General features: G+C 50.9%; 2 protein-coding genes across 12 annotated transcripts in view; one reads left to right on the forward strand and one right to left on the reverse strand.

The window, feature by feature from the left end:
• Positions 1-15,779, forward strand: part of EIPR1 (EARP complex and GARP complex interacting protein 1) — a 579,020-nt gene that overhangs the window by 558,063 nt on the left and 5,178 nt on the right. For all 6 annotated transcript variants that reach the window (XM_050754050.1, XM_050754049.1, XM_050754051.1 and 3 more), the window contains one exon: positions 13,169-13,305. In XM_050754050.1, coding sequence (XP_050610007.1) covers positions 13,169-13,305 — 137 coding nt within the window. The remainder of the gene's footprint in view (positions 1-13,168; positions 13,306-15,779) is intronic.
• Positions 1-15,779, reverse strand: part of RPS7 (ribosomal protein S7) — an 838,959-nt gene that overhangs the window by 373,328 nt on the left and 449,852 nt on the right. The window lies entirely within an intron of this gene.

Below are 15,779 nucleotides of genomic sequence, written 5' to 3' on the forward strand. Positions count from 1 at the left end.
TCTCCAAACTGGAAGAGACACAGTGCAGAGGAAAGGAAGGAGCTTGTTTTGTTCAAGTGGAGAACTTCGTGTGGAGAACCTGCCCACTGGTTCCAGCGGCCACCCTCCTGTTCACAGCAACGTGCCCATAGGTGGATTCAATTGTCTTTTTATTTCTGATATTTTATTAAAATGTTATTTATTTATTTTTAAACTTTCGTTTTAGGTTCAGGGGTACGTGTGCAGGTTGTGACGTAGGTAAATTGCATGTCACAGGGGTGTGGTGTACAGAATGACCCAGGTAATAAGCACAGCACCGATGGGGAGTTTACAGTCCTCTCTCCTCCCATCCTCCACCCAAACTATGCTCTCACTTAGAAGTGGGAGCTAGGCCAGGCGCCGTGGCTCACGCCTGTAATCCCAGCACTTTGGGAGGCTGAGGCGGGTGGATCACCTTACATCAGGAGTTCAAGGCCAGCCTGGCCAACGTCATGAAACCCCGTCTCTACTAAAAATAAAAATAAATTAGCCAGGCGTGACATGTGCCTGCAATCCCAGCTAGTCAGGAGCCTGGGACAGGGAGAATTGCTTGAACCTGGGAGACAGAGGTTGCAGTGAGCCAAGATCACACCACTGCACTCCAGCCTGGCGACACACCGAGACTCCGTCTCAAAAAAAAAAAAAAAAAAAAAAAAAGAAGGGGGAGGTAAACCCTGAGAAGACCTGAACACGGAGAATGGGACAGCAGCACCGGGACCTCCTCAACTCGCCTGCGGACATTGTTTTCTTGTCTAGAAATCAAGCATGCTCACCCTGCATGTGGCTGTCATTGCCGTGGGGGTGTTCAGGGGCACCTCCTTGTCCTAGCGTCTGTCTCCTGTCCTCTGTGGCAATACAAACCAGGACAAGCCTCACTCCCCAGCCTCTCTGTAGCCGGGTGTGGCCGTGGACTGAGTTCTGGACAAACAGATGTGGGTGGGACGGGTGCGTTCACCCTGAATGAGAAGACGTTCCCTTCGCGTTTTAGGTCTCTGCTCCTGAGGGGTGGAGGCGGCTGGCAATGTTCTTCCCTATTCTGTCACTTTTCTTTTCCTTTTTTTAGTAGGGTCTTTTTCAGAGTAAAAGTTTCTCTCTTTTTTTTTTTGGAACAGTTTTAAGTTCACGGCAAAATTGAGTGGATGATACAGAGATTTCCCACAGCCTCCCCCACTCCCAGCATATCCCCCGCTGGTGTGAGACCTTTGTTATCACTGATGAACCCACATGGGCACATCACCGTCACCCAGAGCCCCTCGTTGACATTAGGGCTCCCTCTTGGTGCTGGACGTTCTGTGGGTTTGGACAAATGTGTCCTGACACCTGTCTTCCGCTGTGGTGTCACACACAGTTGTTTCACGGCCCCGAAAATCCTCTGTGCCCCAACGATGGTTCTTTCCTCACGCTCTCCCTCCAAGCACTTTGCAAACCCGACGTTTTCACCATCTCCATCGTTTTGCCTTTTCCAAGATGTCACAGAGTTGGAACCATACAGTGTGGATGATTTTTAGATTCGTTTCTGTCCCTTAGTAATAAGCAGTGAAGGTTTCTCCAGGTCTTTTCATGGCTTGAAAGCACATTTCTTTTTATCACTGAGTAATGCTCCATTGTCCGGAAGGTTCTCCATGTCGATGAAGTTCAGTTTGTCAGTTTTTCCTTTTATGCATTGTCCCTTGTCCCAGGGCTGAGAGCTGAGATGACTCGGATGCTGAAGATCGTCTCCTGCTTTCTCCTGAGGGGCTGATGGCTGTGCATTTGACAGTGACGTCATGGTCCACTTTGGTTAAGAGGCACAAGGTGTCTGGGCCTCCTTCCACCACCCTCGCCATGTAGGGGACACGGAGTCCAGGCTTCCCTGTTGTGGGGGTAGCATGGACATGGTTTTTCTGGGCTGCTTGTCTGGAGTACATGGTTACTGTCTAGGGGTTTTGTGTCCTACTCGGCTGCCCCTTTTTGAAAACATGGCTTTCAGTGGGCTCTTCTGGGGCCTTACTTGGTGGTGTTTCCTGGCTGCCCACTTCTTCCGCTCCAGGTCTGGAGTGAATGAGGCAGAAGGAGACCCCAGGGAGCCCCACCGCGTGTCTCCTCATGCCCCTCGTGGGCCTGCCCTCTCTCTCCAACTTTCAAATCACCCTCTGTTGTATGTGCAGTGTCCAGGCTTTCATTGTACTTAGTGAGAGAAACACGGAGCGGGTGTACGCTCGGCCTTCCCGGCAGCAGGCGGCCCGGAAAAGATGGTGCCGGTCACCCGCTTCCACTAGTTGTTCCTGCTTCTGGAGACCTTGATAATATGAGAGCTCTTCCCTTGTGCAATTAGAGGGAAGAATCTAAACATTCCAAATGAGCGTGCATGGACCCTGTGTGTGCCGTCATTCCCAGGCTGGAGGCCGTGTGGGGAGGAGGAACACGGGAGTCGGGGAGCAGGGATGGCCCCAGACGCCTGCACCTGCCACGAGCCTCACTCATGCAAGAACGCGCCACAGGCCTTGCGCATGGAAGAAGGACCTGCCGCGGGCCTCGCGCACGGAAGAAGGACCTGCCGAGTGTGTCCTGGGGGATTTGGTGTTGAGTTATGACTGCAAGAAGTCAGCCACGCCCCCAGCATACCAGAATGCCATGGCCAAATTTATTCAACAGATACTCAGTGAGCTCACTTTGGAGAGGGTAGTGAGGACTTTTCCCAACACATGGTCATTTCTCACTATTTTTAAGTAGTCCTTTTAAACAGAGACACAGACCTTGTCGTCATATAGTTGGGCCCCTCCCAACTGACAGATGAGGAAAGCTAATGGAAGCAGAGGAAGTTTCTGAAGGTGACGTGGTCTGAGTGCCAGATTTGGGGCTGCAGGTAACGTCTGATGCCCTGGGAGTGAGTCCCACCCAGGCACAGAGGTGTTCACAGCGGCGCCTGCCTGCCCAGACCTCTCCTGTCCTCCTTCAGGTCTGTGAGGTTCTCAGATAACTTGCTCTTACTTGAGTATCTTGAATGATCAGTGACATTTTGTCCCATGAGCATGAATTTGATTTTTGGAAAAAGTTGATTGGAACAAAATCTGGTAAATAAAATAGGTAGGCAAGCTTTGCAAAAGCCGATTAGTGGAAAACGGGTTAAAACCACATGAAAACCGATTTCCTTGTGAGACTCATAAAAAGACATTCCAAAATATTTTGAGCAGAGACTTTGTCATTAAAATAAATGTCACCTTTATAGCCAGGGGTTTCAGACAATGGCCAGTGAAATTTATGTTTTGGACATTTGTTTTTTATATACATTATATATTATATATCTATATATATTTGGATATTATCTTTAAGAAAATATGTAGTCAGTGATTTACTAAGTTGCATATTTTGATATCATAGTATAATTTACCAAGTTGCATAGTTTTAATATCATAAAACTACGTATATAGTTTGATTTTAAAATTTTGGAGCGCACTAGCATTTTCTTTTTAGTCTTCCACTCAGATCTTGAATAAAATGCATTAAAACACAAAAGTGGCTGGGTGCTGGTGGCTCTGGTTGCTAGAGAGCAATTGAGCGTCTGTTTCCCAAGCTCTTCAAAGACTTCTTTCTGGTGATACAAAACAAATTGTGTGTTTTTAGAACCAGGCGTCTTTAAGAAAGGGGAGCCGCTCACCCTGGGGAGCTTTGGCACAAGCTCTCTATCAGCACCCTGTTCTGAGTGCCTGCCATGTCCGAGGGCCACCTGAGCTGTGACATGCTGCTGGAGCTTTGATGGCCAACACAGAGCCTCTGCCTTTTCTAATGTGCCATGTGGTTATAGGGCCTGCAGTATCTAGATGATGCATTGAATGTAAGATTTCAGGTTTTGCTGGAATAGCTGGGACAGGCACGGGTCAGTGGAAGGTGCACAGAGTCCAGGACGACCTAAGCTGGGGGCGGCGAGGGAGGCCTGGAGGCAGTAAGTCCTCCTGTAGCTGGGGCGGCAGTGCAGCCGGCAAAACCAGGTCCCCTTCCTGCCACTCCTTAACAGTGTGACCTGGGACATGTTCCTGGGCCTGACCAAGTGTCAATTTAACAGTGGAATTACAGGTTACAGGACAACAGCGTTTCTCACAGCAAGCACTTAGTGTGTGCCTGTCGGGTAGATGGACGGGCGGATGGGTGGACACGTGGATGGGTGCGTGGGTACATGGATGCGGACGGAGCAGCTGTAATACATGATCTCCAACACTGGGCCATGGGCGAAGGTCACCCAATAGGAGGGTCACCAAGAAGACCCTCGTGCAGAGGCAAGACAGAACTTGAGGTCGCAGAAAGCAGTCTGTGTCTCCTTCATAATTAAATGACTTTCCCCAAAGTCAGCAAGTGATCATGACATTTCAGACACGAGGGATCCGGCGTGCTTTCATGACGCGCCGCTCCCAGTGTTTTCTGCCCTCATTATTCTTTTGAAAAGATCTTTTTCCCTCTCCCAAGAATTGCCTCTAATTAGACCCACCTCTCTAACAGATCACTAATGTCTAATTGGGGTTGCAGAAATATTTTTTATAGTTTAGTCTATCTTGGTAAAAAAAAATTCAGATCTGTACTCATGGCCTTTCCAATTTTGAGTGTGTAAAACTGAGGTCAAATCTGCATTTTGGGGTTTAAGACACACAGTTTTTCTCCAGAAACAGAGCTTAGATTTTGGTGTAGCAAAGGAGGAGTGAAAAAACCCTTTTAGTTATATTCGTCCTACAAATAGAATCCTTTTAGAAATAAACTAAAAATAAGTTTAAAACATCCCGTCCTGTCACCTAATGGGGACAGCTGATGCCCTGTGTACATTTTCTAATACAGGAAGGCGCTACTCTTCCAGGAGGCCACATTGCAGACTCTCATGGGGGTCAGCTCTGTGCACCTCAGACATTGTCTCCCCAGGAGATGGTGCCCTTGATGGTGTGTGGGAGCCTGCAGCCTGCTGGGGCTCTGTGTCCCATTCAAGCTGGGTGTGCAGCATCCCTCAGGGCCAAGGGCCTACCTGCTGTGTGACCCTGGCAGGACCCACCTCCACCCTTTCTCTGGCCCCTGGTGCTACCAGCTCCTGCCATCTGGAAACAGGAGCCCCGGCAGCCAGGTATCCCACCACAAGAGCCTGGGTGTCCTGCCAGGAGAGCCCAGCCCTCCCCAGATCCTCTTCCTTTTCTTTTTCTTCTGCATCCTGAAGGTGGTGCTGGGCCTCAGGGACTGCAGCAGATTTCATTTCCATCGCCTCCGTCAGACCCTAGTGCTCCAGAAGGCAGTGTCAGTGTTCGCCCTGCATAGAGACCGCTCAGAACTCTTCGGAATGTTCCAAGGTGCTGTTTTTTTGAGTCATAGTAAAGACGAAGAAAAACATGTTTAAGATGCCTGCCACGTGCTAGGCACTGTCTGGACATTTGACATGTATTATCTCCTTTAATCCTTATAACCCTGCAGGGTGGGTTCTTTAGTATCATGCTGTACGTGAGTTATGGGAGCTGTAGCCAAGCCCCAAAGAGACTAAGTAATCTGCTGATGGTGGCTTACTGGGAAGCAGAGCTGAGATTCAAGCTCGGGGTATTCACGTTCAAAGCTGGGACTGGAATTCCCAACCAGAGATAGGGAAGAGAAGTTTCCAGAGGTGTCATTGGCGTTCTCAAATGGGCATTACAGGTGCAGCAGTTAGGATGTATTTGGCTGCAGGAGACAGGGAATGACTTAAACAAATGAGGAATCTTTATTATCTGCTGTAACAAGAAGTATGGAAATAAAGAGATTCAGCATCTCCACAGCATCAAGGCCTCAGTTGCTGTGCATCTTTCCACGCTGCCGTATCCACGTGGGACTGCTTTCTGCCTTCGTGACTGCGGGGCAGCTGCAGCAGTTCCAGCCATCACATGCAAACTCCCACAATTCCTGTGCAGAGAAAGCAGATTTCTCTGCATCTCTGTAAGGAAGGCCTTTCTTAGAGGTGCCTCTGTCCAATTGTCAGACAAAATGGCAAGTCATGTCTAAACTAGTCATTGGTGAGAACAGTTTCCTCCTGCTCGCCTCAGAGCAGTGTCGGTCCCTGAGGATGGGATGGGAAGGGGCTCAGGGTGGGGTGGGCATGGCCATTTTGTGAGCCAGCCCCTCCCACCTGCCATGCAGCCCAGGGTGCACAACCTGGGACACGCCTGCACCAGGTGCTTCGTGTGTCCTGCGCCCTGGAAACGCCTTGCTGTTTCTTCACCCTGCTGTTCTCTGGCCGTGGTGAGAGGGTGGTGCGTGCCTGCCTCTGCTGGCCCTCCAGTTTCCTTGGTGTTGGTCAGCGTGCAGGTGTTAGGGTCTGCTGTGAGCGCGGCCTGCAAGTAGTAGGGTCTGCTGTGAGCAGTTCTACACGTAGTAGGGTCTGCTATGAGCATGGCCTGCATGTAATAGGGTCTGCTGTAAGTGCAGCCTACGCATAGTAGGGTCTGCTGTGAGCATGCCGGCACGTAGTAGGGTCTGCTGTGAGCGCAGTGCTGTGTTCTCTGTGGTTTTCCTGTCCTCCAAATCAAGCCACCCTTGTCAGCTCTGTGGCTGTTGATGGCAGGAAGTATAGCTTTTTGTCTTTCAAATTCTTGTGCTGAGACTCTTCTTAGATATGCTCCACATGAACTGCTAAAGACGATGCCAGGGACATCATTCTGCTCGTTAGGAGGTGTATTCTTTTGTTCGTGTCCCGGCATTAGTAACATCTCCCTTGAAAGTTTTGTGGGCACCTTTAATCATTGCTTTTGGACCGGGAAGCACTGAATATTCTTCTTTAATGCTGGAAAAGATTACCGCATGCATCGCGCCCCGTGGAGTTCTTGCTGAGTTCTGTCTCCGTGTCCCCAGGAAACCAAAAAATGTGATTGATTAACCTTACAACTTACACTGTACCGTCTGCCCTGAGTAGACCGTCAGAAATTGATGGTGAAATATCTTTCAGGCTTTTATTAAAATTTACCTTCCAGACTTCTCTGCACCTGTGAGCGTGAAGTTTTCAGGGCCTGGGAGTACAGGCATTAGCATGATCAGTGGAGTGGAGTCAGGAGACATTTCCTGTTTCTGCCTGCGGCTGGCTGTGGTCACAGGCAGCTCGCCCGTTCTCCCTGGGCTCTAGTTTTCCCAGCTGTGGAGTGACGGGGGCCAGAGCCCGCCTCTGAGCTGCCGAGATCCAGCAGGGTCTCCCCTTCTCTGGGGGCGTTTCCCCCTCACCTCTGGTCAGTGCCTCATGTTAGTTGTCTGTTGCTGGAACAGATGACCTCGAAATGCTCAGCACGGCCCACGTGTGTGACCTCAGCTTTTGTGTGGATAACCTGGAATCCAGGCACACCTCAGCTGGGTCCTCTGCTGGAAGCCTTCCTCGCACAAGGCTGTGGTCTCAGGGTCAGTGGGCTGGGCTTGCTGCTGGTCAAATGTGGCTCCTTCTGGGCCGCTGGACTGAGGGCCTGGATTCCTCTAGCTGTTGGCCAGAGACTGCTCTCAGCTCCTGGCCATGTGGCTCCGCAGTGTGGAGCTTGCCTCATCCCAGCCAGCAAGATGAAGCCCAGATCTCTTCTCATCTAATCCGCCGAGGGACCCCACCCTGCTGTGCTGGTTAGAGGCCAGCCCTGCTCTGGGGCAGGGACTCCACAGGCCACCAAGTCCGGGGGCCATCCCACACGCTGCTGACCATGGGCCTCTTCTACCTGCAGCTTCCCTGGTTTTCAGCCGCCTCATGTCACAGCTTCACCTCTGCCAGCTCTGCTTTTTTTAATCTACCCTCCAGCTGGAGGAGGCGCCCCGACCCTGGGCTCTCCCACCCGACTCAGTGCTGTGCTGTTCCGGCCTCCTGGCCGGGTCTGTTTTGTCTCTGACTACGGGCACGTGGTTCCCCTTCAATCAGGTTTATTTACGTTACCTGCCTCTCTGCTTGGTGCGGCTTTTGTTTTTGCCAGGAATGGCTCACTCCTGTGTTTCACTGATTTAGGTTCTGTTCAGTAGGTAAAGCCCATCTCAGTTCCTAAGCCTCGTGAAAACTCCCTAGTTACTGTAACCTGGATGAGTTCTACTTTCTTTGAAATCCATCTCAACGTACATTATTATCGTTTACCCTGGCTTTGTCACTTGTTAGCTAGCTTTTAAAACATTGTACAATTATTTAATTGTTCCAAACCTCAGTTTTCTTATCTGTTAAATGGGGATATTCACATCTACATCATGTGACTTGTGATAATTTCACTAGGAAATGAACATAAAAGCTCAGCACAGGGCCTGACATTGAATAACTGATAACGAGTTGTATTTGTTGAGTAATTTCTTTTCGTTGCACACCTTTACCTCTGCAGCTAGACAGTGAGTGTGAGAACAAAACCCACGTCTGCCATCATGGCACTCGGCATGGCCGAGGAGCTTGCTCAATAAATACTTGTTGATCACTTGCAAGGCTAATTGGTGGTTGGTTGATGGCTTAATTAACTTACTCTTTCAAAAATCTAGACAAGTCCATAAGCTGAAGGCTCGGACGTGTTTTATCCCGTGGGTTTTGGACGCACGCAGTGCTCCATTTTGCTGATGAACTTCTGCAAGGAGCACTTACGGGGTTAGAAGCTGATGAAATGCAGGAACTTGGGATGGCAGAATGGCTGTGCTGGGGGCTCAGCTTGCATTGGGATGGCAGAATGGCTGTGCTGGGGGCTCAGCTTGCATTGCGTGGCTCGAGGTTTTGGGCCTTCTCCTTCTGGAATGGCCCTATGGCGTTTCCCACGCACGAGTCATCAAGAACGTGTCCAGGTCACTCTGCCTAATTTGCGTTACCTTCTAGCAATGTGACCTTGCATTCTGTCTTCCTAAAGAGTTTCATAATGAACCAATACAGTTAGTAGAAGGTTAGCTGGACCACAGTATTGATTAGTTAGAAACAATATCCAACCTTCTCATCATATCTGCTTATTGGTCTTTTTTACTATATTCATTGTCATCAGTGAATAATCATTAACCTGATAAGCAGGTCTTCAGAAAGCTGAAATAGTACCTGTAAAAAATTTCACTTGACTTGTTTTTTGTTTACCTAAAGGGAATACTACAAAAGTATTTCTTCATTCATATTGTCCATGTGGAAGTTAAGACATTGAACCTAGGTCAGGCGCAGTGGCTCACGCCTGTAATCTCAGCACTTTGGGAGGCCAAGGCGGGCAGATCACAAGGTCAGGAGATTGAGACCATCCTGGCTAACACGGTGAAACCCCATCTCTACTAAAAATACAAAAAATTAGCCGGGCGTGGTGGCGGGTGCCTGTCCCAGCTACTCGGGAGGCTGAGGCAGGAGAATGGCGTGAACCTGGGTGGCGGAGCTTGCAGTGAGAGGAGATCGCTCCACTGCACTCCAGCCTTGGCGGCAGGGTGAGACTCCATCTCAAAATAAAATAAAACAATAAAATAACATAAATAAAAAACATTGAACCTAACTAACTGTAAGTTGCCAAAGTTAAAGCCAAAAATTAGCTCACCCTGTGTTTCTGAAATAATGTGTACACTTGAATCATTGCTACCAATTCTTCTCTTTAGGAAACTGTATTCCATCATTGTTGTTGGCAACATTTATTTTGACTTACTCCCAAATTGGCTTTTACTAAAGGTTTTCTTGTGGCTTAGCGTTTAGGGTCGTGAATTTTCCAGCTCCGTTTTCTTTCTCTCTCGGTAGCTTTGCGAGGGGGACCCTCTCCTTGGCTCCTGTGTGCCACCCTGCACACTACATGGTCCCTTGGAGCTTGCTGTGGGAGCCACGCCCTCCCTCCCTGCGGCGCCTGTGCCCCCGCTCTGTGCCCGGGTCCATGCTGAGCATTCTTGGGAGCCCGCCTCCTGCGCCAGCTGGAAAAGCTGCGCCCTTGTAGCAAAGGAAAGGCAATGAGAAGGAAGAGATGCTGTAAAATCTGATGGAGTGAAATAGAAAGGTGGGAGGCGCCTCTGATTTTATGAGCAGAGCACTCCCCTCTTTTGTTAACATCCCCCCCTCCGCCATGATTGATTGTTCCTGGCGAGTGCCTGGCCTGGCTGTGCCAGTCTACCTCCTTCTCCAGGAATTTGGGGTGACGTCTAGGGGTTGGCTTATCTTTGGGTGCCTGGTCAGGGGGACGTCAGGCCCTGGTGTTCCCGGTGCCTTTGCCTCCTGCCCTGTGGACAGACGGGAGCCAGGCCAGAGTGAGAAAGAGAGAAACAGAGCTGGTGTGGAGAGAGGGGCCCAGCTCAGGGTGGGAGCACGTGCCTGGGGCTCGGCAGCCCCAAAGTCCAACGTAGTTCCCACCTCTTGGTCCTGAGACACCCCGGGCTCCTCAGGTTCAGTTTCCCTTTGCTGGCGCTAGTTCGAGTCTGGCGTCCGAGCTGCTGCACATGCTGCCGTCACTGTGCCGAGTGCACAGGCCCTGGCCTGCCTCCCTGCCCATAACCCGAGACCTGCTCAGCCTTTCTGGTTCGGTCACTCTGTCCTGCTGACAGCTGGCCTGGACCCTGGCTGTCATCACCAAGTTCAGTGCTTGGTTCCAGCCCTGTCCCCACCGTTCTGCCTGGCGCTGCGCTGGCTGCCTTGGTGAGCCGACCAGACTCTCACCGCGCACGCCTTGGCCTGGTGTTCATGACTCAAGCTTAACCCCGCCGTGATCACACGTGCTTGCGCGTTCTGGTGTCTGCCCCTGCCACCCTCCCTGCCCTGCCCCCTTGTCCACCTTTCAGTTCTGCACAGGCTTCCCGAGGCCCCACACGTGGCGGCTGCTCCAGCCTCCTCTGTGTGCTCCTGGCATCTTCCTGCTTGGTCCCTGTGTGGGACACACGCCTGCCAAGTGTCCCCACACAGCAGGAATGCAATTAACATTTCCTGCATGGAACAGAAATAGCCCTTCAGCTTACTGTGGAGAGAGGATCAGTAAGTCACCGTTGGTACATACGACAGTAGAGCAGATAGTTTACCAGGGATATTGTAAAACAAAAGCCCTGAGCTTTTCCTAAGGAGACGTCCTTTGACTTCCTGAAAGTCACTTGGTTGTGGGGATAAAAGTGGTGGGCCAGGGTGGGCAGGGACCTGGGCACAGGGGAGCTGGGCCGGGGGCACGCAGGAGGCTCTCCATAAACAAGAGAAGGAGCCTGTCGGCAGCCATCCACTTGGGGCTGGGAGGGAGTGGACAGGTCCACTCCTCGGCCTGCCTGTGCCCCTGTCCAAGCGATTCCTAGAGAGTTCCTCTGACCATCACTGTGGCTGTTCTTCTCCCGGCTCTCAGTGAGGCCCCAGGTGCCACCCCAGCCCTAACCCCCTTGCCTGTTCCCAGATGTGGACACACCCCGCCATGCAAGCCCAGATGCAGACACGCCCCCATCACCTCTGCCCGGATACAGACACAACCGCCCATGGCTGCCCAGATGCAGACACAACCCCCCGTGCCTGCCCAGATGCCGACATATTTCCCCCATGCCTGTCCAGATGCAGACACGCCCGTCACCTCTGCTCAGATGCAGACTCAACCCCCTATGCCTGCCCAGATGCAGACACACATGTCACCTCTGTCCAGATGCAGACACAGCCCTGTCACCTCTGCCCAGATGTGAACACACCCCCTGTGGCTGCCTAGATGCAGACACAACCTCCTCACTTCTGCCCAGATATGGAGTCATGGGTACCCTGTCCCCCCAATGGGTCTCTTGTGTCCCCACCTTCTCTTGACCTCTTTTCACCACAAGGCTCTGCAGTGATGGTGGCTTTCAGTTGCCAGAAACTTTTCCTAAGCATCGGAGCCAGCTTTAGGAGTGGGAGATGAAGGTGTGGCCTCTCTCCCTGACTGAGCGCAGCGTCTCGTCTCTTACTGATGAGGGTCCTTCTCGGCTTCTGACCAGGACTGTTCTGAGTTCTCAGTCTGTTTGCACAGGACTAGGGGGACACCAGGTCTTGGAGCTCACGCCTCCCAGTGGCCACCTCTGAAGTTGGGAGGCCTCTTGCTGGGAGACACAAGGAGCATCTGCAGCCGGTGTGCTCTTTCCGGAAAGCCCTTTGCCCGTGGCTTAGACGTGCCCTGTTTCTCACTGGGAACCGCCTGTCTTTCCGTTCTGAGTGGTGGTTTCCAGGCAGAGCCCCTTCCTGTCTATGCAGCGGGCACTCACTCTGTAGGGACCTCCAGGCCTTGTTCACCCCAAGCCTGGGTGCCCACCCTGCCCCTGCCCAGCAAAGCCCCTTGGTAAATCTCGTGAGATGGTGAATAAACTCCAGCACCAGCTCGGTCCTTGGGCCTCTCACGGCCTGTCTAGCAGCTCCATTTGGACCTGCCCTCGGCCCGGCCAGGCCCACCTCACCAGCCACCTGCCGCAGGCTCCTCTCAGAGGGCTCTGAAGAGCACAGCTGGTTTGAAAGTTAACAGAATTAGTGGTGGGAACTGTGTCCCTCGGGAGGACTTGGGGGCAGGTGTGACAGAGGACCCTAGGGCAGACCTGGACCCTTCTTGCCTTTAGCACTCATCCTTTGCATTAAAATTCAAACCCCAAATTGAAATAATGACGCAGCCAACACACGCAGCCTTTGTGCATGAAATCCCTGGCAGGCAGAGAAGAGAGCTGGGGATCTTCTCCCAGGCTCATAACTGGGCCCACCCTCTTTTAGGCAGGTTTTAGCCCTAACACCAACCCCAGAAGGCCTTGCTGAGGTCTTCGTGGTCAGCTCACTGGCTTGGGGCGGTCTGATTAAACGCCACATGAAGGCCGTGTGGGCCTCGAGACGAAGGGAGGGAAGAGGCTGTGCACTGAAGACAGCATCGGAGGGACCGAAATGTGTTTGTCCCTTTGTTATTCCAGAACCGGTCAGGTGTACCTGACTTGTTTTGTCTCTTTCTTTGGGGAGAGCCAGATGTTTGAGTTATTTTATATTGTTTTCCTTGAAGTTGGAGTTGATTATCTCTAATCACATACTTGCAAGCAAGTGCTCTTTAATAGAGGCCTATTAATATGCTTTCTATTTTTTGCTCTGCTCAGTTTTATAGATTTTCCCAAGTAAGGTTCATTTTTGCCATTTAAGGAAAGGAAACAAAGACAGAGCTTCCTAATTATTCTCAGTAATTATTTTCCGTAATGTCCTTGAATATAGGATATCTTCTCGCATTTTCTGAACAGACCTCACATTCTTCTGCTTTTCTTCTTCCTTTGGAAAACATCATGACACTCCCAGCTGGCCAGCTCAGCCTCCCTGGGAGGGAAGGGACAACTGAAGTTCACCTCGGGACGGTGGAGTCCGCATCACAACTGCACCCAGGTGGCCACAGCGAACGACACCACCCTCCGTGGCTGGGACACCCGGAGCATGAGGTCAGTGAGCCCACCACGCACGGGCCCCGCTTCCTCTCCTCCCTTAGCGAGCAGAACCGGGATGACGGTGGAGCTGATCGTGAGCCAGATGTATTTAGGGGCGCATAGTTGGTTTGTCTCCATCTCATTCTTGCAGGAAATCATAAATCTTCATCTTGTTTCTTCACCCCAGATTAAGCGAGCACATCCACTGCCGTGGAACCGGTGCACCTCGGTGGCTGTTGAATGTTCCATGTTGATATCCCTGCATTAACAGCAGTTGACGATGAAAACTAAAAATTGGGGCTTTTGTAACACTGAGCGAGATGGGGACCACAGGGTGCCCTTCTCTGATGAGCCGCTGCAGGCTGACAGCTGCAGTCCCCAGGTTAAGTCTCTCCTGGGGTCGTCCTTGACCGTAGCTGTGCCTTCTGGAGACACACCTATATAGGGCAATCATAGTTTGTCATTTAAGTAATTATACCCAACAGCCAGCAGCTCTAATGGAACAAATAAGAGCGAGTTTTCCGTTCCAGTTGTGATTTTGATAGGCAAAGGAGTGATGGTAGCACGTCTGTTGCCGTGGCAACGGAAGCCCACACAAGCTTTTTTAAGATACAGTTTATCCCCTCAGCACACCATAATTTAGCACCGAGCTGAAAAGACGGATGTCATGCAGTAACTCGTGTTGATTCCAGGGTGGGGGCACAACTTTAGATTTAGTTCCAAGGCCCCTCTGAAAACTCAGGGCCTGATGAAGAATCAATCGCCACTTCCTCCCTTGTGCACGTCTGTGCAGAGGGCTCGTTTGGTTTCCTGATCAGAAGCTGGAAACCACAGACTCAGCCCGTGATGAACATCCTGCTGAAATCCATTTCTCCATGTCCTGTGGTCATCATGTCCTTCGTCTGCATGGTTCTTTGAAGGATATGAAGAATTTCAGTATCTGAAGACAAGAAACTCAAAGACTGACGTTACAGACCAAACAAATAAGCAAACAAAAAGATGCCCGTGGCTTTGATGGGCGACATCTGGCAGTGGCCTCATTTTGCCCGTGTTGTGTCTGTGGTGAGGACGTGCCAGCGCAGCCCAGAGGGTCCTGGCGCCTTCTCACTGACTGTCATTTCTCCTTTTGCAGACAGCTTTGGTTTGCATGGAGCCAGGATGCCTTTGGTGCTTTTTTAGGTGGTGTGATGCTTTTGTGTGACAGTTACTGGCAATGGAGCATGCAGTAACCTTTAGTTAATATGTCGTGCCCGTGCGACTGTCCATCCAGTTCCCTGGGAATCTGCCAAGCTTTTAATTTTCTACCTTTGCCTGTTACCCTTGAAAGATTTAAAGGTTTAGGTATCATATTTTAGGGAAGAAATATTAAGATATTGAAAAGGTGCAGGATATAAAAACCAGAAGATTTAAAAGTGGTTTAGGGCTGGGAGTTCTAATGTGAGAGAAAAAAGATGAAAGGAATTGAGTTCATCTGCCTTGGAGAGCAGAGAACAATGATGGTCTTCAGATAAGTGAAGCAAATTACAAGGCACAGAAGTTCCCCATTGCTCATCAGCCCCACTGAAGGCTGCGGGTGAGGAAGGTAAACAATGCAGGAGTGATTTCAGTCCCGCCCACGGCAGTGCTGGGGAGGCCGTGCAGGCAGGGGCCGCTGGGCAGCTCCAGGCCATGGGTTCTTTGCTTTCCCGGTTACAACCTTTTGTTTCAAGCCACTGTCCAGCCTCACCGGATGACCTGTCCTCTGGGATTCATGACATCAGAGGCCATAGGCAGGATATTATGACTTCAGACCCTGCGAGGAGCAGCCAAGGACCATAGGATCCAGGGCAAAGTGAGGTGTGTGAGTGCGGGTGTGCATGTCTGCCCTCTCGTGTGGATGTGTGTGTGTGTGTGTACATACATATGTGGGTGTGCCCACAGATGCACACGTGAGTGTGAAAACGCATATGCTGTGAACAGCTGTGTGACTCATTTCAAAGAGTCCCCTTCTCCTGCCCTGGAGCAAGTGGGTTGCACTGGCCACCAGCAGTGTTGGACCTGGAGCTGGTGTGGACAGTGGAAGGGTAAGACCAGCTGACACGGCCCTTCCGGCTTTCATGGCCTTCCCCACTGCTCCTCCCTTTCTCTTTCTCTCTCTCTGTATATATCCATAGATAGATAGATAGCTGGCCCCTTCCTGCTTCCATGGCCTTCCCCACTGCTCCCCACTTTCTCTCTCTCTCTCTGTATATATAGAGATCTGTATATAGATAGATATTTTTGTGTGTGTATACATACATATATATGTGTATATATATATAAAATTTCCCAACACTATATTCTACCTTCATTCCCTGTCTTTTTCTTTTCCTTCTTCACTACATCCTTCCAGAAATGCATCAGGCATCCTGTCCAGACGTCTGCCTCAGCGTCCCCGTGGCGGCTGCAGCCCCTTTGGCATGCTCTCATTCTCAAGATACTAAGTCACATTTTTAACGGCTGCAAAGCAA

This window comes from Macaca thibetana, chromosome 13, assembly GCF_024542745.1.
Source record: "Macaca thibetana thibetana isolate TM-01 chromosome 13, ASM2454274v1, whole genome shotgun sequence".
NCBI classification, from domain to species: domain Eukaryota; kingdom Metazoa; phylum Chordata; class Mammalia; order Primates; family Cercopithecidae; genus Macaca; species Macaca thibetana.